Consider the following 15,526-nt stretch of genomic DNA (forward strand, 5'->3'; position numbering starts at 1 on the left):
ACACTCCCTCACACCATATACAAAAATAAACTCAAAATAGTTTAAAGATCTAAATATAAGACAAGACCTAAATATAAGACCATAAAACTCCCAGAAGAGAAATAGGCAAAACATTCTCTGACATTGATCATAGCAATATTTTCTTAGATCGTCTCCCAAGGCAAATGAAAAAAAAAGCAAAAATAAACAAATGGGACCTAATCAAACTTAAAAGCTTTTGTACAGCAAAGGAAACCATCAATAAAACAAAAAGACAACCTATGGAATGGGAGAAAATATTTGCAAATGATACGACCAACAAGGGGTTAGTTTCCAAAATATACATACAGCTCATACAACTCAATATCAAAAAAAGCAAACAACCCAATCAAACAATAGGCAGAAGACCTAAATAGACATTTCTCCAGAGAAGACATACAGATGACCAACAGGCACATGAAAAAATGCTCAATGTTGCTAATTATTAGAGAAGTGCAAATCAAAACTACAATGAGGAATCACTTCACACCAGTCAGAATGGCCATCATCAAAAAGTCTACAGGGCTTCCCTGGTGGCACGGTGGTTGAGAATCTGCCTGCCAATGCAGGGGATATGGGTTCGAGCCCTGGTCTGGGAAGATCCCACATGCCACGGAGCAGCTGGGCCCGTGAGCCACAACTACTGAGCCTGCGCGTCTGGAGCCTGTGCTCCGCAACAAGAGAGGCCACGATAGTGAGAGGCCCGCGCACCGCGATGAAGAGTGGCCCCCGCTTGCCGCAACTAGAGAAAGCCCTCGCACAGAAACGAAGACCCAACACAGCAAAAATAAATAAATTAATTAAAAAAAATTTTTTTTAAAAAGTCTACAAATAATAAATGCTGGAGATGGTGTAGAGAAAAGGGAACCCTCTTGCACTGTTGGTGGGAATGTAAATTGATGCAGCCACTATGGAAAACAGTATGGAGGCTCCTTTAAAAACTAAAAATAGGAGACGGGAGGGTCCTCGGCTAAAGCCAAAGGCGGATCAAAGTGGTGGGACTCGCGCCGCGGCCTCGGAGACGTGAAGGCCCTCCGCACTCCTCCTCGGCAACCGGGTCGGTGCTCGCCCTCGCTGTCCTGTCCCCGGCCCCATGGAGAAGACGGAGCTGATCCAGAAGGCCAAGCTGGCCGAGCAGGCCGAGCGCTACGACGACATGGCCACCTGCATGAAGGCCGTGACGGAGCAGGGCGCCGAGCTGTCCAACGAGGAGCGCAACCTGCTCTCGGTGGCCTACAAGAACGTGGTCGGGGGCCGCAGGTCCGCCTGCAGGGTCATCTCGAGCATCGAGCAGAAGACCGACACCTCCGACAAGAAGCTGCAGCTGATTAAGGACTATCGGGAGAAAGTGGAGTCCGAACTGCGGTCCATCTGCACCACGGCCCTGGAATTGTTGGATAAGTATTTAATAGCCAATGCAACTAATCCAGAGAGTAAGGTCTTCTATCTGAAGATGAAGGGAGATTATTTCCGGTACCTTGCTGAAGTTGCTTGTGGTGATGATCGGAAACAAACGATAGATAATTCCCAAGGAGCTTACCAAGAGGCTTTTGACATAAGCAAGAAAGAGATGCAACCCACACACCCAATCCGCCTGGGGCTGGCTCCTAACTTTTCTGTATTTTACTATGAGATCCTGAATAACCCAGAACTTGCCTGCACACTGGCTCAAACGGCTTTTGATGAGGCCATTGCAGAGCTTGATACACTGAATGAAGCCTCATACAAAGACAGCACCCTCATCATGCAGTTGCTTAGAGACAACCTAACATTACGGACATCAGACAGTGCAGGAGAAGAATGTGATGCGGCAGAAGGGGCAGAGAACTAAGTGCATACAGGGTGTCACCCTTCTTCCCCTCAAGAAACCTTTCTACTCATCTCCATTCCTTATTCCATTTGGATTTCCTATAGCAAAGAAACCCATTCATGTGTATGGAATCCACTGTTTATAGTCTTTTCACACTGCAGCTTTGGGAAAACTCCATTCCTTGATTTGTGTTTGTCTTGGCCTTCCTGGTGTGCCGTTACTGCTGTAGAAAAGTATTAATAGCTTCATTTCATATAAACATAAGTAACTTCCAAACACTTACGTAGAGGACTAAAAATGTGTCTGGTATTTAAGTAATCTGAACCAGTTCTGCAAGCGACTGTGTTTTGTATTACTGTGAAGATATGAAAATGTAGTTAATTACAATTTAAAGAGTGTTCTACATAACTTCTTAATTTCTATATTCCCTCCCTTACTCTTCTTCGGGGATTTTCTTTCAGTAAGCAACTTTTCCATCCTCTTAATATATTCCTTTTTGGTAGGAATCCAGAAGTATTAGATTGAATGGAAAAGCATTTGACATTTTGAGGCTGGGGGTCACAAATTAAAATGCCTCCTGTATCATATATGATGGAGGTCTTGTGTATCTGTGACAACAGGGAGTTTCCTCATTCACTCTTCATTTGCTGCTGTTTAAGTTGACAACTTCCCTTCCCAATAAAAATTCACTTACAAAAAAAAAAAACTAAAAATAGAGCTACCATATGATCCAGCAATCCCACTCCTGGGCACATATCCAGAAAAGATGAAAACTCTAATTCAAAAAGATATATATATATATACCGCAATGTTCACAGCAGCACTATTTATAATAGCCAAGAAATGGAAGCAACTTAAGTATCCAACAACAGACAAATGAATAAACAAGATGCGCTACATGTATACAATGGAATATTACTCAGCCATAAAAAGGAATGAAATTGGGTCATTTGTAAAGATGTGGATGGACCTAGAGACTGTCATACAGAGTGAAGTAAGTCAGAGAGAGAAAAACAAATATTGTATATTAACACATATATGTGGAATCTAGAAAAATGGTATGGATGATCCTATTTGCAAAGCAGAAATAGAGACACAGACATAGAGAACAAATCTATAGATACCAAGGGGGAAGGGGGGTGGGAGGAACTGGGAGATTGGGATTGACACATATACACTATTGATACTACGTATAAAATAAATAGCTAATGAGAACATACCGTATAGCACAGGGAACTTCATGCACTGTGGTGATCTGAATGGGAAGGAAGTCCAAAAGGGAAGGGATATATGTATGTGTACGGCTGACTCATTTTGCTGTGCAGTAGAAACTAATACAACATTGTAAAGCAACTATACTCCAATAAAAATTAATTAAAAAATAAAATAATCAATAGTTGATCCAAATAGTTGGACCTCACCAAGGTAGAGCTGCAGATCCAAGTTTCCCAAGTGTGAAATAGACAAGAAGGCTTGCCATTCAATTTTTTTTCTTTCCGTATAGGATTTGTTGGGAAGACAAAGAAGAAGTGATTGGTGCCATATACAGGTAAGGATACAAGACTGGCACTTGTCTTATCTTAGGAGAACACAACCAGAAAGGATCTTAAAGATTATTTAACCAGGAGTTCCTAACCTGAACTCAGAAAACTAAGCTGTGATGGGCTTCAAAAAGTATGTAAATACTACCTGCTCCCCAAAATTGTATACAACATTTTGTGTATGTGTGTTTCTCTGGAAAGAAGATAGTTTTCATAATATTCTCTAAGGGTTTGTAACCTCCAAAAGTATTAAGTATAATTTAATTAACCATTAATACTATGATCTGATTACTCAGGTAAGAATGTTATTTGCTTTTCCTTCCCAAAGTTTCTTGTTCATTAGAACTCAAACAAACAGAAAAGCAAATAAATAATATGTTTGAAGTTGAGGGGAAAAAAGATACATGTACCCCAATGTTCACAGCAGCACTGTTTATAATAGCCAAGATATGGAAGCAACCTAAGTATCCATCAACAGATAAATGGATAAACAAGATGTAGTATATATATGCAATGGAATATTACTCAGCCATAAAAAAGAATGAAATATTGTCATTTGCTGCAACATCGATGGACCTAGAGATTATCATACTAACTGAAGTCAGAAAGAGAAAGACAAATATTATATGATACCACTTATCTGTGGAATCTAAAAAATAATACAAATGAATCTATTAATAAAACAGAAACAGAATCATAGACATAGAAAATAAACTTATGGTTACCAAAGGGGAAGGAGAGGGGGAGGATAAATTAGGAGTATGGGATTAACAGATATGACTATATATAAAATAGATAAGCAACAAGAATTTACACAGGGAACTATATTCAATATCTTGTAATAATCTATAATGGAAAATACTCTGAAAATATATTTATATATATAACTGAATTATTTTGCTGTATACCTGAAACTAACAATATTGCAAATCAATTATACCTCAATTTTTAAAAAATGAATTGCCCATTCAAAAAATTTTAAAAATGGAAAATGAAAAATCCACATGGAAGAACACCTTGATTTCAAAAGTATGACTGCCCTCTTCTGAAAACTACATTGTCTGATATTTCCCAATATCATCAGGAACTACTGGTATTCACCCACAGCTTTTTTTTTTTTTTTAATGTATTTACTTTTGGTTGTGTTGGGTCTTCATTGCTGCACGCAGGCTTTCTCCAGTTGCAGTGAGTGGGGGCTACTCTTCGTTGCGGTGCATGGGCTTCTCATTGCGGTGGCTTCTCTTGTTGCAGAGCACGGGCTCTAGGCGCGCGGGCTTCAGAAGTTGTGGCACACGGGCTTAGTTGCTCCTTGGCATGTGGGATCTTCCCGGACCAGGGCTCGAACCCGTGTCCCCTGCATTGGCAGGCGGATTCTTAACCACTGCGCCACCAGGGAAGTCCTCACCCACAGCTTTTAACAGCAGACTGGATAGTGCCTTTCTAGAATAACTGGGATGATTGCTTCAAGATAAACTACCTGGCAGGAGTAAGGAAAAGATATGAAAGATAATACATTAAGAACTTTTAAAAGTCCACACTAAAGAAACATGCCTATGTGTAATGAAAATACTTGTTAATCCCCACAAAAATCCTGTAGCCGAATTCTTTTCCTTTTCTTTAGAATGTCAAAATCCACATTCAATTCAAATGTAAAAGGTGAAAAGGATTAAGTGAAAACATTCCCTCCCAATCCTTTCCCCTAGATTCCCACTTACTCTCTTAAAATAATAATCATTTCTTGGTTGTCTTTCTAAACCTATATTGTCTTTTAAAACCATATCCAAGGAAACACATATTATATATGTATTGTGTATTATATATACTCCCCGCCCCAGCACATACCCAGTGTTTTGCATTTAACAGTACGTTTTGGAGATCAATCCGTATTAAGACATAAAGACCTTCCTCATTTTTTTTTTTAGTGTGGCATAGCATGACACTGTAAGGTTAATTGCATGTGCCATTATGTGTTTGTTTTAGTTTGTCTGAGGTTTTTTTTTCCCCCTGGTATGAAACGTTAACAGATATGGACTTCAAAACAAAACAAAAACAAAAACAACTGTAACCATAATATAACACTATTATCACACTTAAATTAACAATAATTTCTCAATATCATCACACATCTAATCGATATCTGAGTTAAATGATCTCATGTCAATTTTAAAAGCTTTTGACAATTTGAATCACAATCTAAATAAGATCAATACGTTGCAGTTGATTGATGTTTTTAAAGCCCCTTTTAATCTGTAGGTTTTCCCTCTTTTGTTTCCCTTGCATTTTATTTATTAAAGTACCCAGGATGTTGTCCTAGAGTTTCCCACAGTCAAGATCTTGCTGATTCTGTCTCTATGGTGTAGTTTAACATCCTCTGTTCTTTCTATTTTCTATACATTCGTAGTTGGATCTAGGGGTTTGATCAGATTTCGTTGTGGTTTTGTGTGTGTGTGTGTGTGTGTGTGTGGTGTTCTTTTATTATAAGAACACTCTGTTGGTTATCTTCCTTTTTGTAATCTTAGTCAGTTTCTTTTTTAATGGAAAAGTGGTAATTAATTTTGAAACAAAATGCCCCCTCTTTCAGAAAGAGGTGGTGGTTCAAACGACTTCTGTGACAGATGTAAGGCTGAGCAATCACCTTGTAAGAGAAATGGTCACACAAGAATAATTCAGGCAAAACAACAAATTCCTCATCATTTTCACTCTCAACAATAGTGATTTCCTTTTTCTTAATTAGCTCTTAATCACCACAAGCTCCTCATTTTTTCCTGAGGTATTATTTCCAGGAGGCAGCCAAAAACGGCTCAGTGAATAAGCTGCTTTTCAAAATGAAACAAAATTTGGGCGAGTCGCCATTTATTTATGACCAAGGATCCTCGTGATCGAGCTCCGGCCTTCCCCCGAGGCGCTAAAGACCAGTCTTATTTAACTTGAGACCTTTCTTTCCTTTTTCACCTTTTTCCGGCCTCGGGCACCGGCACCGCGCAGGACAGGCCGCAAGGAGCCGGGATTTGCATGAACTCGGCCTCTCAGCCGGTCACCGAGTCACAGCATCTCAGAACCCCCAGCCAGTGAGCCGCGGAATCCCGCCCACCACGGGGGCCTCCGCCCGGCCTGCCACGCTCCGGGGCGGGAGTGGTGGTGCTGGTGGTTGGGGCCGGAGGGGCGGGGCCTCGAGGCTCCGCCCCGGTCGGCGTCTGCTCTCCGGCTCCGCAGCAGCCAGCTGACTCCAGTCGCGGAGCTGCCGCCTTCGCTTTCATCTCCGCCTCCGCCTCGGAGGATCCCGGCCAGGAGCGAGAGCCGGCCGCTGGCCCGCGAGCCGCCGCCGCCATGGGGAACCGCGTTTCGCGGGAAGACTTCGAGTGGGTCTACACCGACCAGCCCCACGCCAGTCGGCGCCAGGAGATCCTGGGTGAGGTCCGGACCCGCGCCCCGTTATGTGCGTGCGCGGCCTCCCGCCACCGGGACGCGCCCTCCTCGCGCGGCCCTTGCGCGCCCGACGCCGGTTAAGAGTCGACTCCCTGCCGCGTCTCGCCGCCCCGGCCGCCTGGCCGCGCGGGAGAAGCCGGGGGAGGCGCTGGGCCGGAGCGGGAGGGAGGGAGGGATCCCCGCGCTCCCCCGTCCCACCGCGCGGCCCCGGCCCTTCGACGGGGAGGCGCAGGCGCGCCCCCAAGCGCGGGCGTGCGGTCGGGGCCAGGGTTTGCTCACAGCCGGGTCCCCGCGACTAGGCCACCCTTGGGTAGATCCTCTCGCTTGGAGATTCTCGTGCCGCCGGTCGGCACCGTTTCCTCCCCGTCCCCGTCCTCCTCCTCCCCCCTCTCTCCTCTCCTCCCCTCCCCTCCCCTCCCCTCCCCTCCCCCTCCTCTCCCCGCCCCCTCCTCTCCCCTCCCCGCCCCCTCCTCTCCCCTCCCCCTCCTCCCTCCTCCTCCCTCTCCCGGTAGCCGGCCCCGGCAGAGCCAGGCTGCGAGCGTGTGCGAGGCAGGGCGTGGTCCTGGAGCATCTGGCGGCCCACGCGCAGGGCGCGCTGACGTTGGTCGGCGCCAGCAGGCCATCCTGCCGCCGGCGGCTGCTGCCTTGGGCCAGGGAGGGGACTCGTGGTACCCGACCCGTTTGATCCCAGGGGCTTCTCGGGCCGGAAGGGTAAGCGTTCCAGGGTCCGGATCCTGCTGCGCTCACGGTGTTCTCATTGATACTCGCAACGCGGCTCATGCAAGAAGGGCAGATTCATATATATTTTTCATTCATCCCAGTTTTGTGGACGAAAAGGCTGAAGTATGGAAGACTTGCCAAGATTAGCCTTCTGGTTCCCTGACTGCTAGTTTAGCGCCTTTACACCAGGTGTTATAACTAGGCCTTATTCAACTCTCTAGAGGTGTAAGGCGCTCAGCTATTTGCAGCTTCTATATTATATAGAGAATTCTCTCATCTCTCCCAGGGTACTCTTAATGGTAAGCTAGGCATTGTGTTGAGTGCTTTACAAACATTACACAATTTAATCCTCCCAGTAATTAGGTAGGTGTTATCCCTGTTTTAAAGACGAGGTAAGAGTGAATAAGTAAATGTTAGAGGGGGATTCTGATCTGGGTTAGATTGCCTCCAAAGCATTGCTTTAAACCTCTTTGCTATTGTTTCAGAGATCTGGAAACTAGTGGGTGGTAAATTGAATAGGAGGAATTCTTTCTCATACCCAGTATTCCCCTAGTTTTTTTTCTCTGCATCCATTTGTGCAGTGAAAAGAAAAAGCAAGCCCCTGATTTTTGTTGGGTAAGTTAGAAATTTCATGTTTTCACAAAAAGAAAGGAGTTAACCCTTTAAAAACTTTCATGGTCGAGCAGACTCTTCAGAGTTGTCTCTTGGACTGGAGTTCACCTTCTCCAGGTTGCCTGCCTCCTGAATAAAGCAACCTTTCCTTTCCAGCCAATACTTGTCTCTTGAGTCCCGCAAACAGCGGAACCAGGGTTTGGTAGCACGTTGTCACAGATCTAGTAAATGGAGGAATCTAGATTTAAACCCATATCCTTCTGACACTAGGGACTATTTTACACTGTTAAAGAACTTTATAAATTGTTTAAAAAAAAAAAAAGTAGATCCCTTTGAAATGGATTTGTTAAAATTGAAATTTTAACATTGAAATTTTAAAATTTCCTTTTTATTTTTAATCAAAATGTGTATTTTGCAAATCACACATAGGAGATAGCATATGGTACATTTTATCTATGCCTGATCAATACATTACATAAGAATAATCTGGTATCCACGCTATAAAAACCAACTCCTGAATACTGGAACTTAGCTATTTAAAATTCAGAAAATCAAGGAAGTAAAAAGGTGCTTGTTCATGCTTATCTCAACACGGAACCTTTTTTCCACAAACTTATCATCACTGGACCGTTTCACTTGGAAAGTAAAAGGACTACATATTTCTCAATGAAAACGTCATTTTCCCTGCAGGTGTAAATAAATACTGCTCAGTGTTCCATTTCAGGGGTGGAGATGGAATACCCTCAGGAAAGATAAAAATCTGGAGACTTGTTTAAATTATACTTAAATGATGAGATATTTCTCAAATGTATCAGGTTTTGGGGGGGAGAGAGGCACCAGAGAACATGGATATGTTGTTTAACAACCACCATCTGTATGCTAAATTTACAAAGTTTGTGTACGAAATTAATGAAGGCTAGGGACTAGACCATTATTAGTGGGTCAGATAATCACAAGAAATGCTCCTTTTACTGCTGTACTTCCACAGGGAAAAAGCATTTTTTTTTAACAGCCTTACTAAGATATAATTCACAAACTATAAAGTTCCCCTCCCCCCCCTTTTTTTTTTGGCCATGCCACAGGGCATGTGGGATCTTAATTCCCCGACTAAGGATCAAACCCGTGCCCCCTGCATTGGAAGCGCAGAGTCTTAACCACTGGACCGCCAGGGAAGTCCTGAAAGTTCACCCATTTAAAGTGTACAGTTCAGTGAGTTTTTATAGTGTATTCAATAGTTTTAAACTATCACTACAATCTAATTTTTAGAAAGTTTTTGTCATCCTAAAAAGAAACCCTATACTCATAAGCAGTCTCCATATCTTCCAGTCCTGGGCAACCACTAATCTTTCTGTTTTTATAGATTTGCTTATTCTGGGCGTTTCTTATGAATGAAGTCATAAAATATTTGGTCTTTTGTGACTGACTTCTTTCACTTTGCATAACGTTTTCAAGGTTCACCCATGTTGTAGCATGTATCAGTACTCAGTTCCTTTTTGTAATTTTTGTGTATGGTGTTAAGAGAGAAGTCCAGTTTTATTCTTCTGCATATGGATGACCAGTTGTTCCAGCACCATTTGTTGAAAAGACTGTTCTTTCCCCCCTTTAATTATATTGGCATGCTAGTATTGATTTTTATATACTATTACAGCTTTGCAAAAATTTGTTACAGAATTACTTGGAGGAAGTTGATTTGTCTGAGAAAAATGTGCCATCTTTATTTCATGATTTTAGAGTAACTATGAAGTGTGTGTTATCTTCTATCCTTTGTCAGACGTGTCAATTTAATCTAGTTTTATGTAAGGTAAAAATGCTGGAGCTCTAAACAGAAATAACACATTTTAATACAAAAGATTTATTACTTATCCACCAATGAACTAAACACTTGTTATTCTATGTTTGGAGGACTGCTCAAAATGCCCGTATTTTAATGAATGACTTATTTGAGCTTTTCATTTATCCCAGGGTAATTAGTTTTAGACTCAAACCTATTGAGTAATCGATAATCAAAAAGTAACCCTTAAAAGGATTGTTTTTTTTGGCCTGTTGCCTAAAAAATTGTTAACATTGATGAAATGAACTGATACCAACAAAGATGAGAGGTTAGGGAGTGGAGACAGAAGAGGGGAAAGGAAAGAAACAAGAATAATTACCTCGAATCAACACTACCCTTATTTCTTATATATAAAACTAGACTTAAATAACTTCCTGTCTTGCATTTTAAGCTTTTATTGAATTCTTCATTTCACATTTAGAGAAAAGAGGGTGAAGCTGCTCTTCTTTCTTCTGAATCTTTTTAAGAACACTCGGAATGACCTGTCCCAAGAAAAAGGTCCTTCCTTCTTCCTTGTGCTGTCCTGGGTCAAACATACTTGACAACACACAAAACAGAAGATGTTCATTATATCTGGGCTTCCATCTCTGGAGTGCCGGGATACAGAGAAGAATCTGCATTTGCCTGTAGGCGACACTTGCCTGAAATGCAGAGGTTTTTATTACTGGCCTTTTCCATAATACTTGGATATTTGCATGTGAATTCAACAAATAAGCATTGTTCAGTTCTAACGCAGAAAGAAAGAAAGAAGGGGGGGGTGGTGTTGTGAATCCATAGAGTCCTTTGGAAATTACCCTAATTTCCCGGTGACTAGAAAAAGTCTACATTGGCAAAAATTTACATATCTAAATGTCTAAAAATAGGAAAATGGTTAGAAGTTACAACTGGCAACTAGAAGTGATTTAGTCATTAAAAAGGAAATTATGAAATCTAAGTAGTATATTGTATATAATATGTATATATTATGTATAAGTATATTGCATATATAGTATATTGTACATATATTACATAAAAGTATATTGTAATAGTCTGTAAATCTGTCAGACACATAGGTTTATCAGATTATGATTACCACTTTGTAAAACTTACAAATTTAATATACAAAAAATTGTTAGCAGTGAAAAGGCAACTAGATAACATGAAATCTTTACTCATTTGTGACTATCTTTCTGTTATTGTGGAGAGTCTAGATTTTGAGGCTCATTTTTTTCTGCATAAATTCTCAATTTGTTGTGACATAGTATTTAGTAACTTTACTGTTGAATACACTCCTTCCCTGTAGTAGACAAATATTTGATAAAGTTTCTAATAGAGGGCATATAATGACTTGGAAAAAGAAAAAAATTAATCGATGTGTTAATTTAATTGATGTTAGTTAATTATAATTGCAGAACTATTGTGCACTTTTCTCAGTCTCTGATTTTTTGTTTGTTTTTCCCTTACAGCAAAGTATCCAGAGATAAAATCCTTAATGAAACCTGATTCCAACTTGATATGGATTGTAGTTTTGATGATTCTCACTCAGTTTGTTGCATTTTACTTAGTAAAGGACTTGGACTGGAAATGGGTCCTCTTTTGGGCATATGCCTTTGGCAGCTGCATTAATCATTCAATGACTCTGGCTATTCATGAAGTTTCCCACAATAGTGCCTTTGGCCATCGCAAACCTATGTGGAATCGTTGGTTTGGAATATTTGCTAATCTCCCTGTCGGTGTTCCATATTCCGTTTCCTTTAAGAGGTATCACATGGACCATCATCGGTACCTCGGCGGTGATGGCATCGATGTGGATATTCCAACTGATTTTGAAGGCTGGTTCTTCTGTACCACGTGCAGAAAGTTTATATGGGTTATTCTTCAACCTCTCTTTTATGCTTTTCGACCTCTGTTCATCAACCCCAAACCAATTTCCTATCTGGAAATTATCAATACTGTGATCCAGGTCACTTTTGACGTCGTGATTTACTACGTTTTGGGAATTAAATCTTTAATCTACATGTTGGCGGCATCCTTACTCGGCCTAGGTTTGCACCCAATCTCTGGACATTTTATAGCTGAACATTACATGTTCTTAAAAGGACATGAAACTTACTCATACTATGGGCCTCTGAATTTACTCACCTTCAATGTGGGTTACCATAACGAACACCATGACTTCCCCAACATTCCCGGAAAAAGCCTTCCCCTGGTAAGTAAAGGATTTGATACATGTTCTAATTTCTGATGGTTATATGATCAAAATTAGTCTTGACTTGCTCATTTAAAATAGAATCTAGTATATTTCGTCCATCTAGGCTGTTCATCAAAACAGCAAGAGTCCAGGTCCTGAGTTGGGCAGCAGCCTAACTTTACAGAGTTCACTGTCCTGGATCCCTAAGCCTAGCGGTAACACGTCTCGTTTAGAATGTTGGGGGATCTGCAAAACTGGCTAACATGTAAAGTAATTCAGAAACAGAGAATGAATTCCCTCTGCGAAGGGAGCAGAAGTTCACATAACCTTTATCACTGTTAAACTGAATACACTTAGCTAAGGTTTGTGTTGGTTTGTTGTGAAATACAGAGGTCCTACATAATTGCTCTGCAAAATAAGTGAACTTCAGTTTACAGTACCACAGACTTGCCACAGGTAGGGACCATCTGTTTCCTGTCACATAGACTTTCAGTGTGTTGTTTGTGGAGTAAATGAAAGACAGCACATTGACACTCATCCTTTCACCCTTCCCAAAAAAGGACGATCCTCTCCAAACTTCAGTTGTATTTCTGATGAGTTCTCTTATTAGACTTGCCATCCTCAGAATGGATAGCTTTTACAATTCCATTACCAAAAAAAATGTTTCCGTAATTCTAAAAAGGGGAAGTGGTATGATGTGTAATATCAGGTTTTTTTTATCTTTTTTTTTTTTTTTTTTTTTTTTAGCTGTGATATAAGGGAACCATAGCCAGGTATTTTATGCTATCATATCCACCCAACCAAATTTTATAGATTTCCTCTTCAGTTTTTAAATGTTGACTGTCTGCAGACTCGTATACAACATGACAACAAAGTATAACGTTTGATTATTGATTGGCTTGCCAATTGAGGAAAGAAAAATCTAGAAAGGACATTGAGTTAGTGGGGAAATTTTGAATCTGGACCATGTAATACATAATACTGTGTCAGTGTTAAATTTCTTGGGTGTGGTAATGGTGTTATGGTTTTGCCGGGGAATGTCCTCGTTCTTAGGAGATATGTGTAGAATATTTAGGGGTGAAGTATTCGGGGTTAGTTTTCATATAATGTCTGCAACTTTCTTTTGGCAAAGAAAGAGCAAAGTATGTGGTGTGTACTATATATGGAAAGAGAGAAAGTGGCCGTGACATAGTGTCAATTGGTGGACCTAGGTGAAGGGCATATGGGTGTTAGTTTTTCTGTTCTTTCAACTTTTCTGTCGGTTTTACATTTTTCAAAATAAAATGGGGGAAAACACCACACAACTGGCCGAAGACAGCTTTGAAACCGGTGTAATGTGGTGCTAGTGCAGCTACTTTGTATCATTTTGGCCTGAAGAGTGCGCCCGCCTTTGCTTGCCTCTTCCCTGACTAGGCCAGTACATTTTTATATTTTAAGAGGTTATGGTTTAAGGAGAAAGCCAGTCACCTTCGGAACAAAATAATTAATTTTTTCCAATATAAGCCACATACTTTGACTTGTAATTTTCTTGAACAGTCCCTGAACTGTTCAGCTCAAACATTGCTTGACCTAAGGCCCATGGTTCATCAGTGAGTATTGAGTTCCCATTCCATTCCAGTTTTCCTGTTTAGCTAAACTAACAAACTTTCTCAGAGTTCTCTAAGTCTTCCTTTTCCTGCTTTTTCTGTGGTGTATACCAAGGAGTATCTTGTTCTACAGTTGTTGTGCTGCACTAGTTATGTTGCATACAACTGTCACGTGGTTAGTTAACAGGTATGTATAGCAAGGTTTCTTTTAACAGCTTTATTGAGATGTAACTCATAGATACAATTCATCCATTTAAAATTGAATGGTTTTTAGATTGTTCAGAGTTGTACAACCATCACTGTAATCAATTTTAGAATATTTTTATCACAATAACAAGGTTCTTTAATTTTTTCTATGTTTTTCGTGCCGTCTCTCTTCCAACATCTTGGATTCTGTGTTTCTGTTTTCCTTTGGGATTTATTAGGGTAGTTTTTGCACATTTTGTTGAAGCCACAGAATTTTTTCTTACTCAGCAGTAACTAGTTTTGCTTGCTCATCACACTGGCAGTAGTCTTTTTTTTTAAAGACAGTCTCAACTTGAGATGGCTGAACTGCACACTTGATAAGTGATTAATTTCTAACTGGCATGCCACAATAATTGATCAGTATTTGTAGGTTCCTTAATGGCAGGGGATCAAGTGGTGCCTTTAAACCCTACAGTGGCGGCCATGCAGTACAACACTTAAAAAGCAGCAAGCTGATTGGATTGCAAGTATTTGTTGTTAAAGGTTCCAGCTGCCAACTTTTACAAGTAAACCAGTATATGTAGTCCCTCAGAGCTTGTTGGAACATCAGTAATTCTAGAGGATCAAGTGTATGTTCCTGCTGAAATGTAGGCTGCTTTTTGTTTAGAATTCCCAAAGCTGCTGCTTTTATTTATTTATTTATTTGAGAGGGAGGCGGGAGAAAGTCTCATGGTTTCTCCTGAGTGTGTGTGTCAGACGTTCATCTGTCGTCTGTAATAGGACTCAGTTAGCACTCACTCATCTTGCTGTATTTTCCCTTCCAGGTGAGGAAGATAGCAGCTGAGTACTATGAGAGCCTCCCCCACTACAATTCCTGGATAAAAGTACTGTATGATTTTGTGATGGATGATACAATAAGTCCCTATTCGAGGGTGAAGAGGCATCAAAAAGGCAGCGTGGTTCTGGAGTAAATGTCATTAAGGCCAAAGGAATTCCTCTCTGAAACTCCAGAATAGCTGAGAAAGTGGAATTTTTGCATTACTAAAAAGACCAGTGATGTTTAGAAGCTGCCCTCCTACAAATTCAAAGTCTGATCTTCATGGTATCAAGACGCTAATCTGGCTGTAAACAGTCAGCCTATCTGTGCAGCATTCAGCTTTACTCACAGGAAACTTGTTCATTGTATTACCACCGTGGTGGACGTTTTCACTTAGGTCTGACACTTTGTAAGCATATCATAAGAAAAGCTTTTCAAAAGCTATTTCTAGTATGTTGTTTTCACTATAATTATTTACTTTATTAAAACACCTAATAAACAGCTGTTGATCACAATAAATAGTGTTTATCATATTTTTTTAAATTTTACCGTCTTTACACTATAACCAGAGTACTGGGAGTGAGCTTACTTTAAAATTTAAAAAGGCCTGGAAATATCTTTCACTGCAAGCCGAGTGACTCATTTCTAATTTTTTCTGTTGTATCGATACAGGGAACCTAAATTAGTGCTGAGTCCTGCACAGCCTGTTCATAAGTAAAGACATTATTGAACTTGATCACATCCAACATTCAACTTCCTTTTCAGATGCGTGGGCTCTCAAATTAGAAACAACTCAACTAACTGATAAA

The 15,526-nt window shown here is 40.7% G+C and overlaps 1 protein-coding gene, 1 long non-coding RNA gene and 1 pseudogene across 6 annotated transcripts in view; 2 read left to right on the forward strand and 1 right to left on the reverse strand.

Moving 5' to 3' along the window:
* LOC309644631 overlaps positions 1-6,434 on the reverse strand; it is a 39,111-nt gene extending 32,677 nt beyond the window's left edge. For both annotated transcript variants that reach the window (XR_014254528.1, XR_014254529.1), the window contains exons 1-2: positions 6,234-6,434; positions 4,504-4,846 (exon numbers count right to left, since the gene is read on the reverse strand). This is a non-coding gene — a long non-coding RNA (uncharacterized lncRNA). The remainder of the gene's footprint in view (positions 1-4,503; positions 4,847-6,233) is intronic.
* Positions 972-6,778, forward strand: LOC309644307 (14-3-3 protein theta pseudogene; annotated as a pseudogene). The gene has a single exon. The product of its transcript is annotated as a 14-3-3 protein theta pseudogene (transcript).
* On the forward strand, positions 6,641-15,236 carry DEGS1 (delta 4-desaturase, sphingolipid 1). Of its 3 annotated transcripts, XM_082427607.1 has the most exons (4): positions 6,641-6,778; positions 10,380-10,584; positions 11,404-12,146; positions 14,725-15,236. In XM_082427607.1, exons 3-4 carry the CDS (start codon positions 11,430-11,432, stop codon positions 14,869-14,871), a joined length of 864 nt encoding a protein of 287 aa, XP_082283733.1. In that variant the 5' UTR covers positions 6,641-6,778; positions 10,380-10,584; positions 11,404-11,429; the 3' UTR covers positions 14,872-15,236. The 3 variants fall into 3 exon arrangements, with proteins under 3 accessions (XP_082283733.1, XP_082283732.1, XP_082283731.1); XM_082427606.1 differs by lacking the exon at positions 10,380-10,584 and having other exon boundaries at positions 6,644-6,778; XM_082427605.1 differs by lacking the exon at positions 6,641-6,778 and having other exon boundaries at positions 10,475-10,612.
* The last annotated feature ends 290 nt before the right edge of the window (positions 15,237-15,526 follow it).

This window comes from Balaenoptera physalus (assembly GCF_965194825.1).
Source record: "Balaenoptera physalus genome assembly, chromosome: 1".
NCBI classification, from domain to species: domain Eukaryota; kingdom Metazoa; phylum Chordata; class Mammalia; order Artiodactyla; family Balaenopteridae; genus Balaenoptera; species Balaenoptera physalus.

Bases quoted from the DNA above. Each gene is read 5' to 3' on its own strand.
- DEGS1 (XM_082427605.1), top strand. From the start codon at position 10,519: ATGTTCATTATATCTGGGCTTCCATCTCTGGAGTGCCGGGATACAGAG. The intron at 10,613-11,403 runs GTTTTTATTACT...TTTCCCTTACAG, and splicing joins CACTTGCCTGAAATGCAGAG to CAAAGTATCCAGAGATAAAA. The intron at 12,147-14,724 runs GTAAGTAAAGGA...TTTCCCTTCCAG, and splicing joins CCGGAAAAAGCCTTCCCCTG to GTGAGGAAGATAGCAGCTGA.